Source organism: Syngnathus typhle, linkage group LG2, assembly GCF_033458585.1.
Source record: "Syngnathus typhle isolate RoL2023-S1 ecotype Sweden linkage group LG2, RoL_Styp_1.0, whole genome shotgun sequence".
NCBI lineage: Eukaryota > Metazoa > Chordata > Actinopteri > Syngnathiformes > Syngnathidae > Syngnathus > Syngnathus typhle.
Genome location: NC_083739.1, coordinates 24,410,892 through 24,433,662, shown reverse-complemented (window position 1 = coordinate 24,433,662; position 22,771 = coordinate 24,410,892). Strand labels below are relative to the sequence as shown.

Here is a 22,771-nt window from a genome sequence, read left to right as displayed (position 1 = left end):
GGTATCACGCTGAGCACGGGGGCCCCCCAAGGCTCGCCCCCCCTTCCTGCGTAGCGTCCTGTACTTTGCGCTATGCTTACTGTCTGCTGTATGCACACTGGCTCAGTTTTGCTACTCTTATTTATTGTGTTATTTGTTTATTATTTTTTCATCACTCATATTATTTGTTTATTATTTATTATTTATTGTTTGTGCCTTCTTGTTTTTATTTTGTGTCGTCTACTTGTATGTCTATCGTGTACTATGACTTTTTTTTTATACATGGACTGACGATGGATAGCGAGATGGACTGGTGACGGAACTGTTTTTAAAATAATGAGGACAGAGGGACGATTATATTATGAATAAGAATAGACTGGCGAGGACGAGACTGTGCCGGGACACGGACGAACATATTATTTTGTAGCCTTTTTTTCCTTCTGATCTATGTCTGGCTGTAGCAGTGTTTTCCAGTGTAGTTTTGAGGCTCTGTTATGTGTCGTCCTTCTTGTCAGGCTCGTCAACCGACCCACCACAGACATCAAAATGAGCAGCAGGACTTCGTGGAGCTGCAACTAACCAACATGCAGGTGGAGGGCAAAATGGGGTGGAGTCATCGGAGAAAACGCATAGCGTACACAAGCCACTCGGAGAGACACTGGGAAGCACTTAGAAACATTGGACTGATGGAGGTTAAGGAGGGGAGAGGCAGTTCCAACAGTGGGTATGTTATATGCATATAGTTGCATGCAATGTTCCCTCTAATTTTTCATGTATCTGGGCATACACACAAGCTCCCTGGGCAAACTGAGGACTACTGTGAGCAACATCAGGTGGCCAACCCGCGGCTCGCTCTTTGCCGGGTTTCATGCGGCTCGCTTTGCTTCGGGGGGTTAATGGGACGTCAAACGCTGCGTGTTAGCTTCGGTTCCGGGGGGGGGGGGGGGGGGCTGTTAATGGGACGTCAAACGCTGCGTGTTTGTTTTGGGGGGGGGGGGGGGCGATGTGGGATGTTTATGCGCTGGATAGATTTTCTTGTGCGCTGAGAATGTGCGGGCAGTGCGCGATTGTGCACGCGCGCAGCTTAGAGGGAACATTGGTTGCATGCATATTTATAGTTTAGAACCTTTCCTGTGTTATTTGCTGAAAATCTCAAATGTTGGTTGTTTTGTACTCAAGTCTAATAGAAAAGTAATGCTTTAACGCAGTGGTCCCCAACCTTTTTTGCGCCACGGACCGGTTACATGTCAGATATATTTTCATGGACCGGCATTTATATAAATAAATAATACATTTATATAAATCAATGGTTCCCAGACTTTTGCAGGCTGGCGCCCCCTTGGCTCCCTAGTGAATTCCTAGCGCCCCCCCCCCCCCCCCAGACACATATGGAAACAAACACCTCTTTCTTGATATTTGGTATGCTGCAATTTGAAAAGAGAAAGGTTAAACACAAATGTGTATTTCACAAATAAAACCCAATTTAGTAAACCAATTTATTTTTTAGCAGTTTTAACTGTTTCAGCAACATAGAATGGTAAATAAACATTCCACCAGTAACCTTCATTGTCTCACACTTAATATTAATGGGATGGATGTGCTTGGTGCAGGGACATAAGCTTCTCAACATCAGGCTGGAACTCATTAAGAAGAAGACGTAGATCCCCGCGGTCAGTAATTTTCAGTCGTTTTTGTTTTCAGTCAAACAAACATCGACTTCGGGCTGCCGCCCCCCTACCGCCCCTTTCTTCCTCACCGCCCCCCCAGATCTTTCCACCGCCCCCAGGGGGGCGGTACCGCCCACTTTGGGAACCACTGATATAAATAAATAAATAAATAAATAAATAATACATTTATAATAAATATATAAATACTATGAAATAAAATGATACGACTGACATAATAGCAAGTACAAATGACAAAAATAAAACTCACCATTACGTTGAATTAGTGGGAGCACTGAGTATGTTTCTCAGAAACGAGCCGGTCCCATCGAGACGTAATCGGAGACAATGACACCCGAAGTGATTAAGGTTTGTCTTTTATTGCAGGATGCTTGGTCTCCATGTGTTGAAGCAGTTTTGAATGCTTCATTGCCTGGTTAGTTAGCCTGTCGCCACATATTAGCTTTGCGGGCTCGATTGGGGAAACATGTCACGTGACCGGGACGAGTGTCTTGACCTGAATTAATTGATCGTCGATAAAAAAAAAAAATTCTGTGCGGCTTGGCCCGGTGGTTGGGGACCACTGCACTAAAACAAATTAAATTCCTTTAAGGAATTAAAGATGTGTTCAAATATTTTTATCCTGAGTTCTCATGGGCTGCTTCAAAAGAGAAACCTGGAGAAACCTGAAAGTTTGGATGGATGGATGGATGGATGGATGGATGGATGGATGGATGGATGGATGGATGGATGGATGGATGGATGGATGGATGGATGGATGGATATTTACTTTCTTGATCCCCAATGGCAGGTCACACGTAGACATAGACAACCATTCACGCTCACAATCACACCTACAGACAATTTTAACCTACTATGCATGTTTTGGGAATTTGGGAGGAACCCGTAAGAAACTCACGCAGGCACAAGGAGAATATGCAAACTCCACAAAGGAAGGCTGGAGCCGGAATCAAAACATGCTCCTCTGAATTGTGGCGGACATGCTAACCAGTGCAACACCGTACCGCCCTGTTTTCTTTATTACTATATGTAATGTACATACAATAGTATTATGTTTGCTATGGCTCAATAATTAGCGAGACATTACATGGTTTCTGATAAGCAACAGACAGTGATTCAATGTTGCAAGCTCGTTTGGTGTGCTGCTGTGTTCTGAGTGTGATCTGACTTTAGCTGTGTCTCAAAGTTCAAAGTTCAAGGTCAGCTTTATTGTCAATCCCTTCATATGTCAAGACACACAAAGAAACCGAAATTCCGTTTCCTCCATTCCACGGTGACGAGACACAGTACACGATAAACATACAATTAGACGACACAAAATAAAAAGAAGGCACGAACAATAAATAATAAATAATAAATAAATAAAATGAGTGATGAATAAATAATAAACAAATAACCCAATAAGTAAGAGGAGCAAAACTGAGCCAGTGTGCGTACAGCAGACAGTAGGCATAGTGCTAAGTACAGGACGCTACGCAGAAAGGGGGGCCGAGTTCAGGATCCTAACAGCCTGGAGTATGAAGCTGTTGGAGAGTCTGGTGGTGCGGGAGTGCAGGCTCCTGTACCTCTTCCCAGAGGGCAGAAGCTCAAACAAAGAGTGAGCAGGGTGACTCACATCACTCACAATCGTGGTCGCCTTGCGGGTGAGATGGGACGTGTAAATATCCTTCAAGGAGGGGAGCGAAGCACCAATTATCTTACCAGCCGTGTTCACTACGCGCTGCAGGGCCTTCAAGTTGTAGTCAGGGCAGCCGCCACCCCAAACAGCAATACAGCTGGAGAGGACGCTCTCAATAGTGCCGCGGTAAAATGTAGTCATGACGGCCGGAAGAGCGCTCGCTCGCCTGAGTTTCTGCAGGAAGTACAGGCGACGCTGGGCTTTCTTCGCCAATGATGCGGTGTTGGTGGACCAGGAGAGATCCTCACTGATGTGCACCCCCAGGAACTTGGCGCTGCTCACTCTCTCCACCACAGCACCGTCGATGGTCAGCGGCAGGTGTTGGGTGTGACCCTTCCCAAAGTCCACAACAATCTCCTTGGTCTTGTCGCCGTTCAGCAGGAGGTTGTTGTCCCTGTACCACGTGGTCAGAAGGTCAACCTCCAGCCTGTATTGAGTCTCGTCTCCCTTGGTGATGAGACCCACCAGAGTCGTGTCGTCAGCAAACTTTACTATGCGGTTGTCGCTGTAGGTTGCAGTGCAGTCATGCGTCAGGAGGGTGAAGAGCAGCGGACTGAGCACGCAGCCTTGGGGGGCCCCCGTGCTCAGCGTGATGCTGGCGGAGATTTTGTCGCCAACACATACCAGCTGTGGCCTCTGACAGAGGAAGTCCAGTAGCCAGTTGCAGAGGTAGGTACTGAGGCCCAGCGTGTCAAGTTTTCTGATGAGGCGTTGTGGCACAATGGTGTTGAAGGCAGAACAGAAGTCCACAAACAGCAATCTCACATACGAGTCCCTTCTCTCCAGGTGGGTGAGGGCCGAGTGGAGGGCAGAGCAGATGGCATCCTCAGAGGACCGATTGGCTCGGTACGCAAACTGGAAGGGGTCAATGGTGGGGGGGAGAACGGATCGGATGTGCTCCATGACAAGCCGCTCAAAGCACTTCATGATGATGGGCGTAAGTGCCACGGGGCGGTAGTCATTGAAGCAGGACGGAGCAGGTTTCTTTGGCACAGGTACAATGGTGGCAGCTTTGAAACACGAAGGGACGATGGCCTTCTGCAGGGAAGTGTTAAAGATGTCCGTGAAGACACCCGTCAGCTCACCAGCGCAGTCCTTCAGCGCTCGACCCGGGATGTTGTCAGGGACCGCCGCCTTACGGATGTTGATGGCGGCAAGCGCCCTCCTCACGCTGTCAGCGGAGAGGCACAGGGGCAGCTCGTGTGAAGGGGGAGTGGCCTTCAGCGGGCAAGTGCTGTTCTGAGCGTCGAAGCGAGCAAAGAAGCGGTTAAGCTCATTGAGTAGACGGACGTCGCCTTCACAGCTCTGCGGCGCGGGCTTGTAATCCGTGATGGTCTGAATGCCCTGCCAAAGGCTCCGTGCGTCCCTGCTGTCCTTGAAGTGGGCGGTAATTTTGCACGAGAACGCCCTCTTTGCTTCTTTGATGCCCCGGGACAGGTCGGCCCTCGCAGTCCTCAAGCCAGCCTCATCCCCCGCTCTAAAGGCTTTGTCCCTGGCCCTCAGCAGCCTGAAGACAGCACCTGTCAGCCATGGCTTCCGGTTAGCCCGAGTGACGATGGATTTTGAGAGAGTCACATCATCAATGCACTTCCTGATGTAGGAGGAAACAGAGTCAGTATACTCCTCAACGTTTGTCCGATCGTCGCAAGTGGCAGCCCACCTAAACATGTCCCAGTCAGTAGAGCCAAAGCAGTCACGAAGCGCATCAGAGGCACCCTCAGGCCACACCCGTACCTGCTTGCGAACTGGCCTGGACGCTCTCACCATTTGTCTGTATGCGGGCAAAAGCATAACAGTGATATGGTCAGAAAGTCCAAGAAGGGGGAGGGGGGCGGCTTTGAAAGCTCCTTTATGCGAAGAGTAGACCAGGTCCAGGAAGCTGTCGCCACACGTAGGAAAATTAACATGCTGGTGAAGCCTCGGAAAAACAGACTTCAGGTTAGCATGATTAAAATGTATAGATACGTTATTGTTGTCTAGGTTTCCTAAATGCTTTATTTGTAAGTAATATGTATTATTGCCACATGCATACTTTCCAACTTTGGGCTGTGAGAAATGAGGAGATTTTTTCTTATCAGCGTGAAAATTAGGGAGATTTTTTTTGTGTGTGATTTCTTTCGGACAGGGGCGGAGGGGTGATTTGTCAAACCGGTTTCTTGCTTTACATCAGGGGTGTCCAAACCTTTTGCAAGGAGGGCCAGATTTAATAAAGTCAAGGGGCCCGGGGGCCAATAGTTTTTTCAGACATTTTTTAACTACAAAAAAAAATCATGCAAATACATACTGTTATAAAACAAATTTCATTGTCACAATTGTCTTTACTTTTCAAATGACAAAATAACCAAATATAAGCCATTCAGGCAGATGTGAACAACTCTAAAAACACAAATTCTGCCTTTCATTCATATCTGAAGAGTCATAACATTTCACAAACTGTTTGACATACCTTACATTTACATGAGTTTAAAATTATTTTTGCCTCATGAACATTTTAAACAGGAGTTATAAGTAATGCAAATTTGTTTGTTATTATTAAAACTTAAAACAAGTGAGTTTTGCTCTTGTCATTTACAATATCTTTCAGAAAGTAATAGTTTGTGTCATGTCTACAGGTTTATAACATCAACAGTATTAACATGTCCACTTCATAATATTTAATATTAAGTAATATTTAATTTTGATTTAATTTTGACTCACAGCCCCGCGTGAAGAATCGCTGTTGTGATGCCAGTTCAGCTTGGAGCTGCTTCACTTTATCAGCCCGGTTACTCCTTGTTAGCTTGTCGTATGCGTCAGCATGTTTAGTCTACTAGTGTCTCTTTAGATTGAAATCCTTAAACAAGGCAACCGTCTCTTTAAAAATTAGACAAACACAATTGCCTTGATTTTCAGCGAAGAAGTATTGTAATTCACATTTCTCTTGAAAGCGACGTTCCTAAATGTCAACTTTCCTCGTTTTCTTTGCAGTCGCCATGGCAGAAATGAGCGGCGAGGGGTGGTGCCGCCACCTTTTGATAATAGGAAGAATTACAGTTTCATGATTTTTATTTTCTTCAGTTTGACAGTGCAAGTGGGCCATAAATAATACATTATAAGACCGAAGCTGCAGGCCATATGAAATCTGATCGGGGGCCGGATTTGGCCCGCAGGGCGGACTGTGGACATGCCTGCTTTACATGCTTGCCAACTTTGGGTTGTGAAAAATAGGGATTTTTTTTTTCATCCCGTTTCAGCCCCTACGACAGCGGTCTGCAACCACTGGTCCGAGGCCCAGTGCTTGTCGGCAGACCAGTTGGTTACAGGCCACAGAAGAATTCTTAAAAGAGATTCCCACACAGTTTGGAGCTGACATAAAAACTGTGTTTGGTATCAATTTTAACATTTGACAGAGGAGAACGTGTCATCTTGCGGCATGGCTAATAATGGAACATTACATCTGTCTTTGTGAACAGATGAGAGCTGGTGTGCTGTTTAATTTTAACTAGTAATGTGCAGAAACCATGGGGCAGCAGAAACTTTATGTAACATCAAACACTCACATCCATCTGCTGGTTCTTTTCTTCATCCTCTTGTTTGTTTTTAAATGTTCTTTTTGCGTGCCCCTGATCGTTTCGACATCCGACAGTAGGGGAATCCCCAACCCCCCGCTGTTCATTACTATGACATTTTTAGAGTACTGTCATTGAGGTAGACCAATATCAGCGGTTTGGGGAGAGCCCACCGCTTGCACTGCTGGACATATGAGCAGGGGAGGGGAGGCTTAGTGATGAACAAGTCGCACGGAGGGAAACGCAAGGAGGGAGCTGTGTTGCATCACATTTACCACAATATAAACTATCTACTTCACTGTAAAATCTAGAGATTAGCAGGAGGAATGACAGATCGGGGGGCAGGCGGAAGACAGGGTTGAAATTCGTGAGTCTCCCACATAAAAATCAGAAATTATTTTTTGGCCAGTTTTCTCATCTTACATCTATGGCCTGCACACATTCCTGCAGCAAAGCTAAGAAGTACACTTAGCTTCAGATAAAGGTTAACTAAATTGTTAACTAATGTGTTAATGCTCAGTAGAACACATGACACTCTTTGTTGTGATATGTTTTTTATGAAGGTTGTAATCATATTATCAGAAAGCTTTGAAGAAGCTTGATATAACACTCTTGATCGTTTGAATCAGGTGAGGTGTGTTGCAGCAGAATGACATTGAAAACAGGCAGCACAGTGGCCTTCATGGATCGAGTTTGGACACCTCTGGTCTCCTGGTACTAAAATGTTTGGAATGTAACAGAGATGGGGACTCGAGTCACTGTGACTTGGACTCGAGTCGCTGTTTTGATGACTTGTGACTTGACAAGAACTTGAGACTCGGACTTGGAAGTTAAAGACTCGGGACTTGACTTGAGACACAATGACTTGAATGACTTCCATGTTATTTAGTTTATGTTTTCAGTTTGAACATAAAATTAATAATACATTTAAAAAAGTAATATCGATAACACGGTAGGAGCGCAGGCTGAGAATGGCGTTGTCTTGATTGGATCGCTACCCTGTCAATTAATCAGTCGTGTCCTCTCTACCTACCGAACGTGTTTATTGGAGAATCACGCCCCTTTATATCAGACATGCACAAACATGTCAGCGGGAGCGGTACCTTCGGCTCTCGTAATTACCATTATGACGGCAAAAGACAGACAGCATAATGCAAGGTATGCAACAGAAACATTTCAGACAGCCAGACGACTTTGTCCGTTTGAAGTTTAAAGAGCTCTGGTGTCTCCAGATGTTACAGATGAAACATAAAATGTTTCTAATGCTCTTTAATGTGTTTCTTCTTTCAGATTTTTTTCAGATTATTTTTTCATATTTGCAACTCAAATGTGTCAGACACTGTCGGCAGACGTTCATTTGTTTAGATTGAGCTGTCAACCGTTGTATGAGGTCATTTCTTTTTTGTTTGATTCCATGGTGTATTTTACTGAATATCAGTAATTACAGTGCAAATCCAAATGATTGTCATATTTTTTAAACAGGTTAGACCAGGGGTCGGCAACCTTTTTTACTCAAACAGCCATTTGGGACCGCCCCCCAATGACAAGAAAGCACCCGGAGCCACAACTCATTTTGACATCATTACATACTGTGATTTTCCATGTAAAATACGCCCCTGTGCATAATACGCACCCTAAAAATGGCATGTCGACGCTGGAAAAAAGCCTGTACCCATGTATAATACGCACCCAATTTTTTTTTTAATTTTTAATTTTTATTTTATTATTTATCTATTTTTTTAAGTCCCAATGATCGTCACACACGCAGGGAGGCAATGGGTCCCATTTTTATAGTCTTTGGTATGGTCTTAACTAGGCTGGATGTAATTTTTTTTGTTGGCGTTGATTTCTCCGACTGCCCGTAAAGGCACCACCGCGCTCAGTGCGCGCATGTGAAAAAGGCGTGCGGACGTGAAAAAGGCGGCTCTGGATGGGAGAAACGTTGAAGAGGAATAAAAACACCCTTGGAAACCAAAACTTGCCCCTCGTCGTGACTTGGCGCCACAACAAATGTTTCGGATTTGTGTAGGGTACATTGCGACAGCAAACGAGCAGGTGATCGAGCAAGCCTCGTCTGATACGAGAGCATTGCGGTCGTATGGAGCGTGTTTGAAGTGAACAGCAGAGACGAAAGGAACAAGGCAAAGTGTTGTGAAATAAAATATTACCTGTAATACGCATTTTGTCATTTGCTGATTGAAACTGCTAATTAAACTGTGAATTGAAACTAATAGGAAGAAAACAACTCTCGCTCTTTATATAGCTGACGTGTCTTGCGCATCCGTTCTGCGCATCGGATCCATAGTGCGCATGCGCAGTCATACTGCCTCCGTATGACGTCCGGTCCGCGATGGAGATTAGAAAACAAACAATATTTGACAATAACACACCATCAAGGATTGCACCATCGCATCAAACGATGTGTCGTCAATTATGAATTTTACTGAGTAAGTGTCTTGGGCAGGATGACTGAATGCGATGCGCGATTGACAACAAACAAGAAGAAAGGTGATTTCAAGTTTTATTTCGAGGGAGATTTGTCATGTCTCGTCCCCAGTTTTGCTATGTTTCTAGGTTGCCATAGTTTCTGTTCGCGTCGCCCCTCCCTTCCTTTGTCACCTCAATCAATGTAACGTGTTTTGTATTTAAGTCCTGTCTGCCCCTCGCTCACCGTCGGATGATATCATGATGTCTGTTTGGTTTCTGTTCCTGTCTTTGGTAATGTCACCCTGTCTTTTTGTGCCACGTCTTTGTCGGTCAGTCCTGTTGTTGGTTTTGTTGTACCATGACTTTCTTAAATAAAAATAAAAAAAATAAAAAAAAAAATTTGTACCCATGTATAATGCGCACCCCAGATTTTAGGACAATAAATTAGTTAAATTTTGCGCATTATACAAGGAAAAAAACGGTAGATTAGAATGTCGTCCAAATACACATAAACAAAACGATCCAAAAAGTCTCTCAGTACGTCTTCCATTCATCGCCCTCCCGTATGCGCACGAGGTGGTACGCGTTGCGCAAATCTAACTTGGTGAACACCTGAGCTTGCTGCAATTGATCGAATACGGCTGACATGAGTGGAAGGGGATACCGATTCTTAATTGTGATCTGAGTGAGGGGACTGTAGTCTATGCAGGGCCGTAGGGTTCCGTCTTTTTTGCCCACAAAAAATAAACCAGCCCCCCAGGGGATGACGATGGTCTGATCAAACCCGCTTTAAGTGCCGCGTCAATATAGTCAGTTAGAGACCGCTTTACAGGTGCCGAAAGGACATAAAGCCTCCCCTTGGGTATTGTAGCGCCGGGCGAAAGATCTATGGCGCAGTCGTCCGGACGGTGATGCGGTAGCCTTGACTTTGCTGAATACCTCCGCGAGTTGATGATAACAAACGGGAACTCCGGTCAGATCTGGGGTTTCTGGGTCTGGGACAGGAGAAACAGAGACGGGGTTAGAACCACGTGTAGGGTTTATCGGGGGGTTAGGTTCAATACATGACTCTTGGCAATGGGGTCCCCATCCCCTTATCTCCCCGGACTCTCAGTCCATGGTTGGGTTGTGACGTTTTAGCCACGGATACCCGAGGATAAGCGGATTCATGGGGGAGGTTACGACATGCAATCTTACTTTCTCATGATAATTACCGAAAGACAGTGAGAGGGGTTCAGTTACATGGGTTATATCAAAAAGTTCTTGTCCATTGAGCGCCTTGGCCTTCACTGTCGTATCTAGCAGCTCAGTCTTTACCCCTAATCTCCGAGCAAACGCCCAGTCAATCAAACTCTCATCAGCCCCGGAGTCTATTAACACCCCAAGGTTAGTGTCCTTTCCTAGGCAGGTAATTGTGCCGGTGGGTAGGACCCGACCCCTCTGCTTGGCAACGGAAAAGGTGCTCACCGTCAGATTCTTCCTCACCGGGCAGGAGATGTCCTTGCGCACCGCAGTAGTAGCATCTACCTTCCTGGCTGCCTTTCCTCCTCGTTCAACTTAGCCCTGCTCAACTGCATAGGTTCACTACCAGGCGGTAGCAGAGCCGTGTTCGGCCTGTGGCGGTGTGTCTTGAGGGGTGACGGCCCAACCACTGACACAGGGGGGAAGGCGGTTGCGCTCCTGCTTGCGCGCAGCTTCTTCCAGTCCTGCAGTCGGTTGTCCGTGCAGATGGCCAGCGCGATGAGAGCGTCGAGGTCAGTGGGGAGGTCGAGGGGGATGAGTTGGTCCTGTATGGGTCCGGAAAGGCCCCTGAGAAAAACATCATACAGGGCCGTCGAGTTCCACCCGCATTCCGCGGCCAGAGTGCGGAAGCGGATTGCGTAGTCGCTGACAGTCTCTCGACCCTGGGTCAGCTGGCATAGCTCCCGCGCCTTCTCTCGGTCTGAGGAAACCGGATCGAACACCGTGCGCAGGGCCTCGGCGGAGAGGGAATGACAGGTGGCGGAAACCCTAGCCCATTCTGCGGTCGCCCACGCCCGGGCCCTTCCCGTCAGGTACGAGACCATATAAGCCACCCGGGAGCATTCCGTGGGGAAGTCGCCTGGGGACCGCTCAAACTGCATTTCACATTCGGTGATAAAGGCTCTGCTAAGCCCGGGTTCATCGGAGTATCGTTCCGGAGTGGCCAGTCTGACGCTCATCGCCATGGGAGCGGGAGCAAGGCGATCCACAGGGGAAGCAGCTGGTGGACTGGGCGTCGCTGCTGGTACCGCGGTCAGAAGTGAGAGGACTTCTTGCATCTGCCTGCTCAGTGTTCCCACCTGGGCGGCCACCACCCCTCGGAAGTCTTCTTGAGTCTTCACGAGCCCTTGGACTCCAACACCCAGAGCCTCCACTTGCTTCTGGTGTTGGGCGAGCTGCGGCGCCTGGGAGCGTACTGCGGCGACCAGCTGCTCCGACTCTGCCGAGTCCATGACTGGCCAGTGCGTACTGTCAGACTTGGAGCAGGGAGAAGACTCGGATGCAGAGTGTCAACAAAAAGTGTTTATTCTCTCAGGCTGAAGACAGCACAAAAGGTGCCTCAAAATGACGGACAAAAAAGGCTGAGACAGCAAAAACCAAAAGCGCCTCAAAACGAGGGAAAAAGGCTGGTGACAGCAAAACAAAAAGCGCCTCAAAACGAGGGAAATACGAGGGCAAAAACCTAACTAAAAAAACACAGAGCTCAGGCTGGACAAAAGGTATATTCTAACTATGATCTCTAAGGGGATTGCTGTGACTTACGTGATTGCTAGTGTTCAAGACGGGACAAGACGCACTGGCACAAGACAAGGGGAAGACGCAGGCTATATACACACACAGAAAGGGGAGGACACAGGTGCAGACAATTAGGGCCAACGACACAGGTGCACACAATTGGGGGAAGTCAAGTGGCCTGACGCGCAGAGGAAGGACCCACGAACTGAAACGAGAGGAGAGTTACCAAAACAAAACAGGAAGTGACAATACGAAGAACAGGACAAGACAAAAACAACCCACAAAACACGACAGCATGACAAAAAGACTCACTCGAGATCAGCAGTATGAAGGAACTCCTTAGCTCTGGGACTATTCAGCAGATCCTGTGGTCAGCGACTAAGGAGTAACTCGCTGACTGTTCGACCAAGAAAGGGGCGTCTGCACTCGTTTTGCTGTGGGCCCTCAGTGAAGGTGTATAGCGGCTTAAAACCTAAATGGACTTGATACAAAAGACTTTTTGTTCATACTGTTCTACTCTTGTTTCTAAAGCTGAAACCTTAAATTTGGTTGTATGTTAAAGTAAAAAAATGGAAGGAAGTATTTTCTTTGCACTGCTTTTCTTTAAAGATAAAAGGGGAGTTTGTTATGCTTTTCCTACTACGCGTTTGTTATATGCATTTGTTATATGCTTTTCCTACTGCACATGTGCAGACGTGTTGTATGTTGGGAGTCAAGGTAATGATTGAGTCGTTGTAATGGAGTCACGTTGTTGAGGTGTACAAGTAAACTCTAGTGAGACCCACAGCTGTCGTTATTGTCATTATTCAACTTAACATATAGCAGGGGTGGGCAATTCTGGTCCTCGAGTGCTTGTGTCCTGCATGTTTTATAGGTCTCCCTGCTGCAACACACCTGATTCAAATGATCAGGATTGTTATCCAGCTTCTGCAGACCTTGCTAATTATCTGATCATTTTAATCAATTGTGTGTTGCAACAGGGTGACATAGAAAACGTGCAGGACACCGGCCCTCGAGGACCGGAATTGCACACCCCTGATTTATAGTGTGATGCAAAACAATTAATAAAAGGGAGAAAAAGTACAAAGCAGAACATACTTATAGCTAGTACTACTTGTAGCACGTCCACCTTCACGTACACAATGGTCCCCACAATGCACTACAATTTGTTAACCTCATCAGTATTCACGAGATTAATGAATATATATAGATACAGGACAGCACAGTTGAAGACTAATATTCATTTTTTATGACCTGTCTTCTCACAGACGCATATACGACAAAATGTATACTGGCAATGACAACTTGTTGATGTCACCTGACATCTTTCCAACCAATGGTTACCTGTCCAGAGGTTCCAGGACCCAGCATCACACCACCAACTATTTGCCAAGTGTTTCCTATAGCTTGGACCATCTGGACCGCCTGGATGACCAGGTGAGCAATTATTTCAAAGGATCACATACTGCAATGTAAAACGTTTTTTGTAAGACTTTTTAATAGCTCGTATACAAATTCATGTATGTTCTGTTGAAAAAAAACAAATCTTTTGTGTGAATGTGTCTGAACAGAACTTGAAGCAATTATTTTCTCAGCTCATTTGAGCTCAACTACAGGCTGGGAGCAGTAACTGAAATATAGTGTCATTCACTTGTGAATCTTTGCGAATGACCAGTAAGCCAGGGTCAGATGGTGAAAGAATACTATATCTACAGTCGTATGCAAACGTTTGGGCACCCCTAATCATTTTCAAGATTTTCCTTTATAAATCATTGGTTGTTCGAATCAGCAATTTCAGTTAAATATATCATATCAGACAAACATAGCGATATTTGAGAATTGAAATGAAGTTTATAGGATTTATAGAAAGTGTGCAATCATTACTTAATGATATCAATATTTAGTAGATCCTCCTTTTGCGAAATAACAGCCTCTAAATCTCAATCTTTTTTATTTGCCAAGTTTGAGCATGCCAAACAAGGAATTTGACTCTGGTAGATCTCGGCCTCTGTAACCACATTTTGGTAGCTAACAACATTCAGACGTGCAGAAATCGCCAATTATTCTCAAACATCCCCTGATCTTAAACTCCCAGAAGAGCAAGGAAAAAGTCAAAACTCCTACTAGGGGAAATGAGAAACCTTTAGAAAGACACCAGGGCGGCTTGGTGGCGCACTGGGTAGCACGTCCGCCTCACAGTTAGGAGGGTGCGGGTTCGATTCCATCTCCGGCCCTCCCTGTGTGGAGTTTGCATGTTCTCCCCGGGCCCGCGTGGGTTTTCTCCGGGCACTCCGGTTTCCTCCCACATCCCAAAAACATGTTTGATAGGCCGATTGAAGACTTCAAATTCTCCCTAGGTGTGAGTGCGAGTGCAAATGGTTGTTTGTCTCTGTGTGCCCTGCGATTGGCTGGCAACTGGTTCAGAGTGTCCCCCGCCTACTGCCCGATGACGGCTGGGATAGGCTCCAGCACCCCCATGGGGACTAAGCGGTTCAGAAAATGGATGGATGGATGGATGGATGGATGGATGGATGGATGGATGGATGGATGGATGGATGGGTGGATGGATGGGTGGATGGATGGATTTTCTTTTTGAGAGACCACAGATGGGAGTGTCCCTCTTCCAGGATGACCAGGCTGCAATGGATGCAGAGAAGACACATAGTACACATAATATGGACAATCCAAAGGTAAAGCATCAAGAGCAGGATGTTATTGCACAGTAATGTCTCTGAGACTCTATGAGTGGTGTGAGTTCATCAGAGCGACAACCTAGGGGAAGAAGCTGTGTCTGTGTCTCCTGGTTTTGGCGTACAGCGCTCTGTAACGCCGTCCGGAGGGGAGTAGTTCGAACAGACAGCGACCTGGGTGAGAAGGATCCATAGAGATGTTACTTGCACGTTTCCTGGTTGTGGCCAGGTACAAATCCTGGATAGATGGGAGGTTGGTCCCGATTATCTTTTCTGGTCAGGGAGGAGGCAGAGTACATGTTTACAGAGGTAAGAGGCAAACCTGTGTCTTCTGTGTGGAGAAAATGTGGCTGTAATGAAATAATTTAATTTAAGAAAGCACTATCAAACGTCTAAGAAACACACAGACAAAGAAAAGGATATGGAACATGAACAAAAGCTACAGAAGGTGGAAGAATTAAAACAAGGCCTTAAGTCCAGACTGGCTATGTTCACATATGCTAAATCACAAACCGAGGCTGCTGTCAAAGCTAGCTTTATTGTGGCAAAAGAGATCGCAAAATCAGCCCGGCCCTTTGCAGAAGGAGAGTTTATCAAAAACTATGCTTGAAGTTTGTGACGCAGTGTGCCCAGACAAAAGACAACTATTTTTTAATTCAGTTACATTTTTACATTTGTTTCTACAAGACGTGATTTTTCTTTGAAGGAAGTATTGTTTGGTCTGTGTGCCATAAATGTTTGTATTTTATGTATTTATATTTATTTTTCAGTTGAATGGACTCAGGGAAAATTGCAGATAAGAGCCATGAGAAAGAATACAACTGATTTGATTAATTTTTTTATTTTACTATTTGAAAGCAGTGATCGGTAGATCATAGAGCAGCACAATAATACATTTTCAGTTTATAATGCATGCACTTTTATTTATGCATTTATCTTGATATTCAGAAATACATTTTGGTTTTAAAAACAATTTAATTTTTTGCTGTTTGGCTGTTGAAAATGTTTTCCCTTGAAGTTACTGACAGAGCCATAACAGAATATTGCCATATTCATTTAATCATCAAATAATGTACACTGTGTTAGGTCTTGGTTCAATAGGCTATGTGCAATCATTTCGATATGTTTTAATAAACATTGAACCAGTCCGGCGCTCGGCTTGCAGCAAATTTGTTTTTTTTGGCCCTCGGTGTGTTTGACTTTGACATCCCTGCTTAAGTGCTCACATTTCTACATACATAGCTTGTATATACAGTATGAGGGTCAATGTTCAAGTATCCCTTTAATGAATCAAAATATTGAAAAATGTACTTCTGTGTTGTTCCAGGCTCCTGAAATGGCGGCATGTCAGCCCAAATCTGAGAGTTGTCTGCTTGGCTGTTACAACACTGGAAAAATGGAAAATAAGATTTTCTCAAGACAGGTTTTTCTTCCTGTAACAAATATTTTATCCTGTGAACAAAGTTTGACAAACAAGGAGAAAAATATTTTGCTCTCATACACTAATATTGCTGATTTCTTACATGCAGTCCCACTACCGCCCCGCCTGGCGTCCTTTGGGCTACATTCCTCTCAATGAGCTGGACAGCAGACTGGGCTGTAGCCCCGACAGCCCACATCACCGGGTGCCCCTCTCCGAGGCTGAGACTGATGCTATGTCGTCACTACCAGGCAACACCCCCTCCTCACAGGGGTCATCATCTTCCTCCGAGTCTCTGATTTCTTCGGAACCCAGCGACTCAGGTTTCCACAGTGTTAGCACTGGCGAGAACCGGTGTCTCCCCAAGATCCATAGACACGCACACCACCTACGCTTGGGTCACTCCCCTCACGAGCAGAGAAGCCGCTGGGATCTGGAGTCTATCCCTGAGACCATGCCCTTGAGTCATACGGGGGCACAGCAGTCTTCTCGTTGCACAATGGCCAAGAGCACAACCTCCAAGGTGCACATCCACCGAGGCGAGAGGAGTCCCACTTTGCATCGCAACCGCTCACCAACTTCATCTTCTTCTGGTTAGTGGACCGCCGTCCTTGCACTCTAGTTATCGTTTATCTTCCTTATTGTCTTGTTTACTATGAAAGGTTGTAAAGGGTACCAAAATAACTACAGTATTGTCATGTCCGGCCCTAGACCAATGGTGAAAATGTACAATGCCCACCCCATAGATGGGTTAACAAATCTGAGCACATTTCTAGGATTTTTTACTTTTGTTTTGGTCTTACATTATTACTCCAAGACAGTGCTTTTTTCTGTTACGCCAGCACCCCTAGAAGGATATTTTCCACAACCTCCCAACTCTCCTCAGTGACAATAAATAGTATCAAAATACCTCAAAATACCAGTACGCTTCTGCATAACGCTGTAGCCTCATTAATATCTACTATATCAATACCTATATCTACCATATATGTGGCAGAAGTAAGGAACACATCTTTATTCCAAGACTGACTGCACTCACTCGTGAATGACGGAAAAGCATTTGAGAAGATGGTGTAGATATTAGGGGTGTAAATCGCGGGTTTTGTCACGATACGATATAATATCGATATAAAGAACTACGATACGATATTTGCCGATATCGTAAAGCCTGCTGCGATTCATTCACGATATATCGCGATATAGTGCTCTACGATCGATATTTTTTTTTTTTTAGTAAAAAATATATAACAATATCCTGATTTATAACAATTCATACGCGAAATCAACAAGGCACTGCAAACTCTTTATTTAGGAAATGACAAGAGTATTGTAGTATACAAATTGCTTACTTTAACACTGAACTTTGATGTCGTGTTTTTTCTTTAAATGTGCGGCGAGATTTGTGCTCCCTGAATATTTGATCACCGCATGGCAGGATTTACAAACTGCACGTGTCTTGTCCGTTGAGCCATCTTTTCTTTGGAATCCAAAGTGCTTCCAAACGAATGACTTGAAGCCTAAAGGGGAGCAAATTTCCTCGTCTTTTTGGACACTAGCCATAGCACCAGCCCAGGAGCCGCGGACTAGTTGTCCCCTCCCCTTTCACGCGCGTGCTCTGCTCACAACACAACAACGCCGGAAAGAGGAAGCAAGCAACAATGAACTGGATTTCAAAATAAAGTCGCGTCTAATGTCCGAGGTCAAACACGGCGATATAAATCGATGTTTACCTTTAGCATCGATACCAATAAGTCGTAGAGCATTATATCGATTAATCGATGTGTATCGATGTATCGTTACACCCCTAGTAGATATATGCAGGACTGTCTCAGAAAATTAGAATACCGTTTTTTTCCGTGTATAGTGCGCAAAATTTAACTAATTTATTGTCCTAAAATCTGGGGTGCGCATTATACATGGGTACAAAAAATTGTTTTTTTTTTTTTTTTTTTTTTTTTTTTTTTTTTTTAAAGAAAGTCATGGTACAACAAAACCAACAACAGGACTGACCGACAAAGTCGTGGAACAAAAAGACAGGGTGACATTACCAAAGACAGGAACAGAAACCAAACAGACATCATGACAGTAACACATGCAATGATCCGACGGTGAGCGAGGGGCAGACAGGACTTAAATACAAAACACATTACATCGATTGAGGTGACACAGGAAGAGAGGGGCGACGCGAACAGAAACTATGGCAACCTAGACACATAGCAAAACTAGGGACGAGACATGACAAATCTCCCCCGAAATAAAACTTGAAATCACCTTTCTTCTTGTTTGTTGTCAATCGCGCATCGCATTCAGCCATCCTGCCCAACACACTTACTCAGTAAAATTCATAATTGACGACACATCGTTTGATGCGATGGTGCAATCCTTGATGGTGTGTTATTGTCAAATATTGTTTGTTTTCTAATCTCCATCGCGGACCGGACGTCATACGGAGGCCCCCATTACAGATGCGCAGAACGGATGCGCAGGACACGTCAGCTATATAAAGAGCGAAAGTTGTTTTCTTCCTATTAGTTTCAATTCACAGTTTAATTAGCAGTTTCAATCAGCAAATAACAAAATGCGTATTACAGTTAATATTTTATTTCACAACACTTTGCCTTGTTCCTTTTGTCTCTGCTGTTCACTTCAAACACGCTCCATACGACCGCAATGCTCTCTTATCAGACGCTTGCTCGTTTGCTGTCACAATGTACCCTACACAAATCCGAAACATTTGTTGCGGCTCCGAGTCACGACGAGGGGCAAGTTTTGTTTTCCAAGGGTGTTTTTATTCTTCTTCAACGTCTCTCCCATACAGAGCCGCCTTTTTCACGTCCGCACGCCTTTTTCAAATGTGCGCACGGAGCGCGGTGGTGCGTTTATGGGCAGTCGGAGAAATCAACGCCAACAAAAAAAATTACATCCAGCCTAGTTAAGACCATACCAAAGACTAGGGGTGTAACGATACATCGATACACATCGATTAATCGATATTATGCTCTACGATTTATTGGCATCGATGCTAAAGGTAAACATCGATTTATATCGCCGTGTTTGACCTCGGACATTAGACGCGACTTTATTTTGAAATCCAGTTCATTGTTGCTTGCTTCCTCTTCCGGGAGCAGGGAGCAGTGCGCGGCGTTGTTGTGTTGTGAGCAGAGCAGGCACGTGAAAGGGGAGTCGACAACTAGTACGCGGCTCCTGGGCTGGTGCTATGGCTAGTGTCCAAAAAGACGAGGAAATTTGCTCCCCTTTAGGCTTCAAGTCATTCGTTTGGAAGCACTTTGGATTCCAAAGAAAAGATGGCTCAACGGACGAGACACGTGCAGTTTGTAAATCCTGCCATGCGGTGATCAAATATTCAGGGAGCACAAATCTCGCCGCACATTTAAAGAAAAAACACGACATCAAAGTTAAGTGTTAAAGTAAGCAATTTGTATACTACAATACTCTTGTAATTTCCTAAATAAAGAGTTTGCAGTACCTTGTTGATTTTGCGTATGAATTGTTATAAATCAGGATATTGTTCTATATTTTTTATTTAAAAAAAATATATATCGATCGTAGAGCACTATATCGCGATATATCGTGATTAAATCGCAGCAGGCTTTAAGATATCGGCAAATATCGTATCGAAGTTCTTTACATCGATATTATATCGTATCGTGACAAAACCCGCGATTTACACCCCTACCAAAGACTATAAAAATGGGACCCATTGCCTCCCTGCGTGTGTGACGATCATTAAGACTCGTTACAAATCAACTGAAATATTGCAAGCCTTTTATTATTTTAATATTGCTGATTGCTGGCTTAAGAAAACTCAAAAATCCTATCTCAAAATAATAGAATATTTCCTCAGACCAAGTAAAAATAAAAGATTTATAACAGCAAAACAAAATCAAACATTTGAAAATGTCCCTTAATGATTGATTGATTGATTGATTGAATATTTATTGATCCCCAGGGGTGGGGAAATTCAGGCCCCAGCAGTATTCATACCACAGAGTGGGTATACAAAAGACGCACAAATGGCATGAGCGCAACTCAACAGGCTCTCATAAGGCTGCCACACAACGGCGCCACAAAGAAAGCCAGAAAGTGCTCAAGATAAAAGCCATCAAAGCAAAACAAAGATAAAAGACAAAGGAAAAAAAGTAACTGTGGCCAACCAGCACCCCTCAATACAAGAGAACACCCCAAAACACACTAAATAGCCTCCACGGGGTCCATAGACAGGTGTAGGGGCAGTCCAGTTCAACGGTGCCCAATGGACCGTGGTCGTGAATCGGTGAAAAACATCACAAAGCAGGCAAACGTGTGAGCAGCGTCCTGGGCACCCAGTCGGGTGCACGTGCAGATGGTCACCACGGGGCTAGCATGGCGAAAGTCGTTGGTTCCGACGAGCACGAGGGAGCGGACTCCCCACAGGGGTTGCGGCTGCAAGGCCAAGGCGAGGGACCCGGTCATCACTGCCCGGATAAGCAGGAAGCCGCCGTAGAGTTACGCCGGTCTCGACCGATGATCCCGGTCCCAGGAAGAAAAAAAAATAATACAAAATATCCGATCCGAAGAGATACCGAGGTGCGGTAGAAGGCACCAGCATCGCCGAATGGACAAAAAGACAGAAAGAAAAAGGAGAAAAGAAAGAAATAAAGAGGAAAAGAGAGAACACTGCTGGGAGGCAGCCACTTACGGCGCCATACCGAAAGAAAAAAAAAAAAAAAAAAAAAATGCAGTGGTTTTCAACCTTTTTCGAGCCAAGGCACACTTTTTTTATTGAAAAAATCCCGCGGCACACCAGCTGAAAATGTGAAAAAAAACTAATATTTACAATATGTGTTATATTGTTAATATAAGCTTTTTTTAACATTGAAGAATGACGTTGAGTCGGACATCTTGAATAGTAATCAAATAAAAACAAAGACAAAAAGTATTTCAGAATCGTTCATATTTATTCTCACTCAGTGTAAAACCTGGGCCTGTTTGGATAAACATGGAGCAGATATCATGGCAGTAATCGATGAAAGACACACACGAAGCTCTTCCTCCACAGCCCTAAGTCTTTCTCTGTTTTTAGTTTTTACAGCAGTCAGGCTTGAAAAGCTCACCTCACACAGATATGTTGTGGAAAATGGGAGCAATGTCAAAATAGCTTTGTGGGCCAGCATGGGGAACACCTTGGCAGCTGCCAACCAGAAACTGTCCAAAGGTAGTTCAGCAAAGCTTAGCTTGAGACCACCATCTTGTTTCAGTTCAGTTAATTCCTCCTGCTCCTGTAAAGTCATGTCCTTTCCAATAGCTGATGCTGATCTGAATGGGTCCCTAACCCAGTTAAGCTACTCTGTGGTGGTTAAAGAGAAATAAAATGACATCTTCTGCTCAAGAATTTTCAAATGTTCAACTATTATCTCACACATTGCAGCAGTATTGACATCTTGCCATTTCTTGGTGAGTGGGAACATTTCAAGATTGCCACTTTCCACATGTTGCTGCCAAGCCCCAAGGCTGTGTGCTCAGTCCGCTGCTCTTCACCCTACTGACTCATGACTGCACTGCAACCTACAGCGACAACCGCATTGTGAAGTTTGCTGACGACACGACTCTGGTGGGTCTTATCACTGAGGGAGACAAGACTCAATACAGGTTGGAGGTTGACCTTCTGACCACGTGGTGCAGGGACAACAACCTCCTGCTGAACGTCGACAAGACCAAAGAGATTGTTGTTGACTTCCGGAAGGGTCACACCCAACACCTGCCTCTGACCATCGACGGTGCTGTGGTGAAGAGAGTGAGCAGCGCCAGGTTCCTGGGGGTGCACATCAGTGAGGATCTCTCCTGGTCCACCAACACCGCATCATTGGCGAAGAAGGCCCAGCGCCGCCTGTACTTCCTGCGGAAACTCAGGCGAGCGAGCGCTCCTCCGGCCGTCATGACTACGTTTTACCGTGGCACCATTGAGAGCGTCCTCTCTAACTGTATTGCTGTTTGGGGTGGCAGCTGCACTGACTACAACTTGAAGGCCCTGCAGCGCATAGTGAACACGGTTGGTAAGATTATTGGTGCTTCACTCCCCTCCTTGAAGGACATTTACACCTCCCATCTCACCCGCAAGGCGACCGCAATTGTGAGTGATGTGAGTCACCCCGCTCACTCTTTGTTCGATCTTCTGCCCTCTGGGAAGAGGTACAGGAGCCTGCGCTCCCGCACCACCAGACTCACCAACAGCTTCATACTCCAGGCTGTTAGGATCCTGAACTCGCCCCCCCTTTCTGCGTAGCGTCCTGTACTTTTGCGGTATGCTTACTGTCTGCTGTATGCACACTTGCTCCGTTTTTTTCTCCTCTTATTTATTGGGTTATTTGTTTATTTATTATTTATTCATCACTCTTTTTATTTATTGTTTGTGCCTTCTTGTTTTTATTTTGTGTTGTTTACTTGTATGTCTATCGTGTGCTGTGTCTCGTCACCGTGGGATAGAGGAAACGTAATTTCGGTTTCTTTGTGTGTCTTGACATGTGAAAAGATTGACAATAAAGCAGACTTTGACTTTGACTTTTGACTTTGAGTTGCACCTTGGAACG

General features: G+C 45.0%; 1 protein-coding gene across 4 annotated transcripts in view; it reads left to right on the top strand.

Moving 5' to 3' along the window:
• The window catches only part of LOC133149984 (uncharacterized), a 41,510-nt gene that overhangs the window by 8,379 nt on the left and 10,360 nt on the right, over positions 1-22,771 (top strand). Inside the window, exons 2-5 of one of the 4 annotated variants that reach the window (XM_061272233.1) lie at positions 495-703; positions 13,343-13,511; positions 16,092-16,199; positions 16,294-16,777. In XM_061272233.1, the coding sequence (XP_061128217.1) occupies positions 495-703; positions 13,343-13,511; positions 16,092-16,199; positions 16,294-16,777 (970 nt within the window). Of the gene's footprint in view, positions 1-494; positions 704-12,086; positions 12,528-13,342; positions 16,200-16,293; positions 16,778-22,771 lie in introns of those variants that run through there. The other 3 variants (XM_061272232.1, XM_061272234.1, XM_061272235.1) reach the window with 3 other exon arrangements.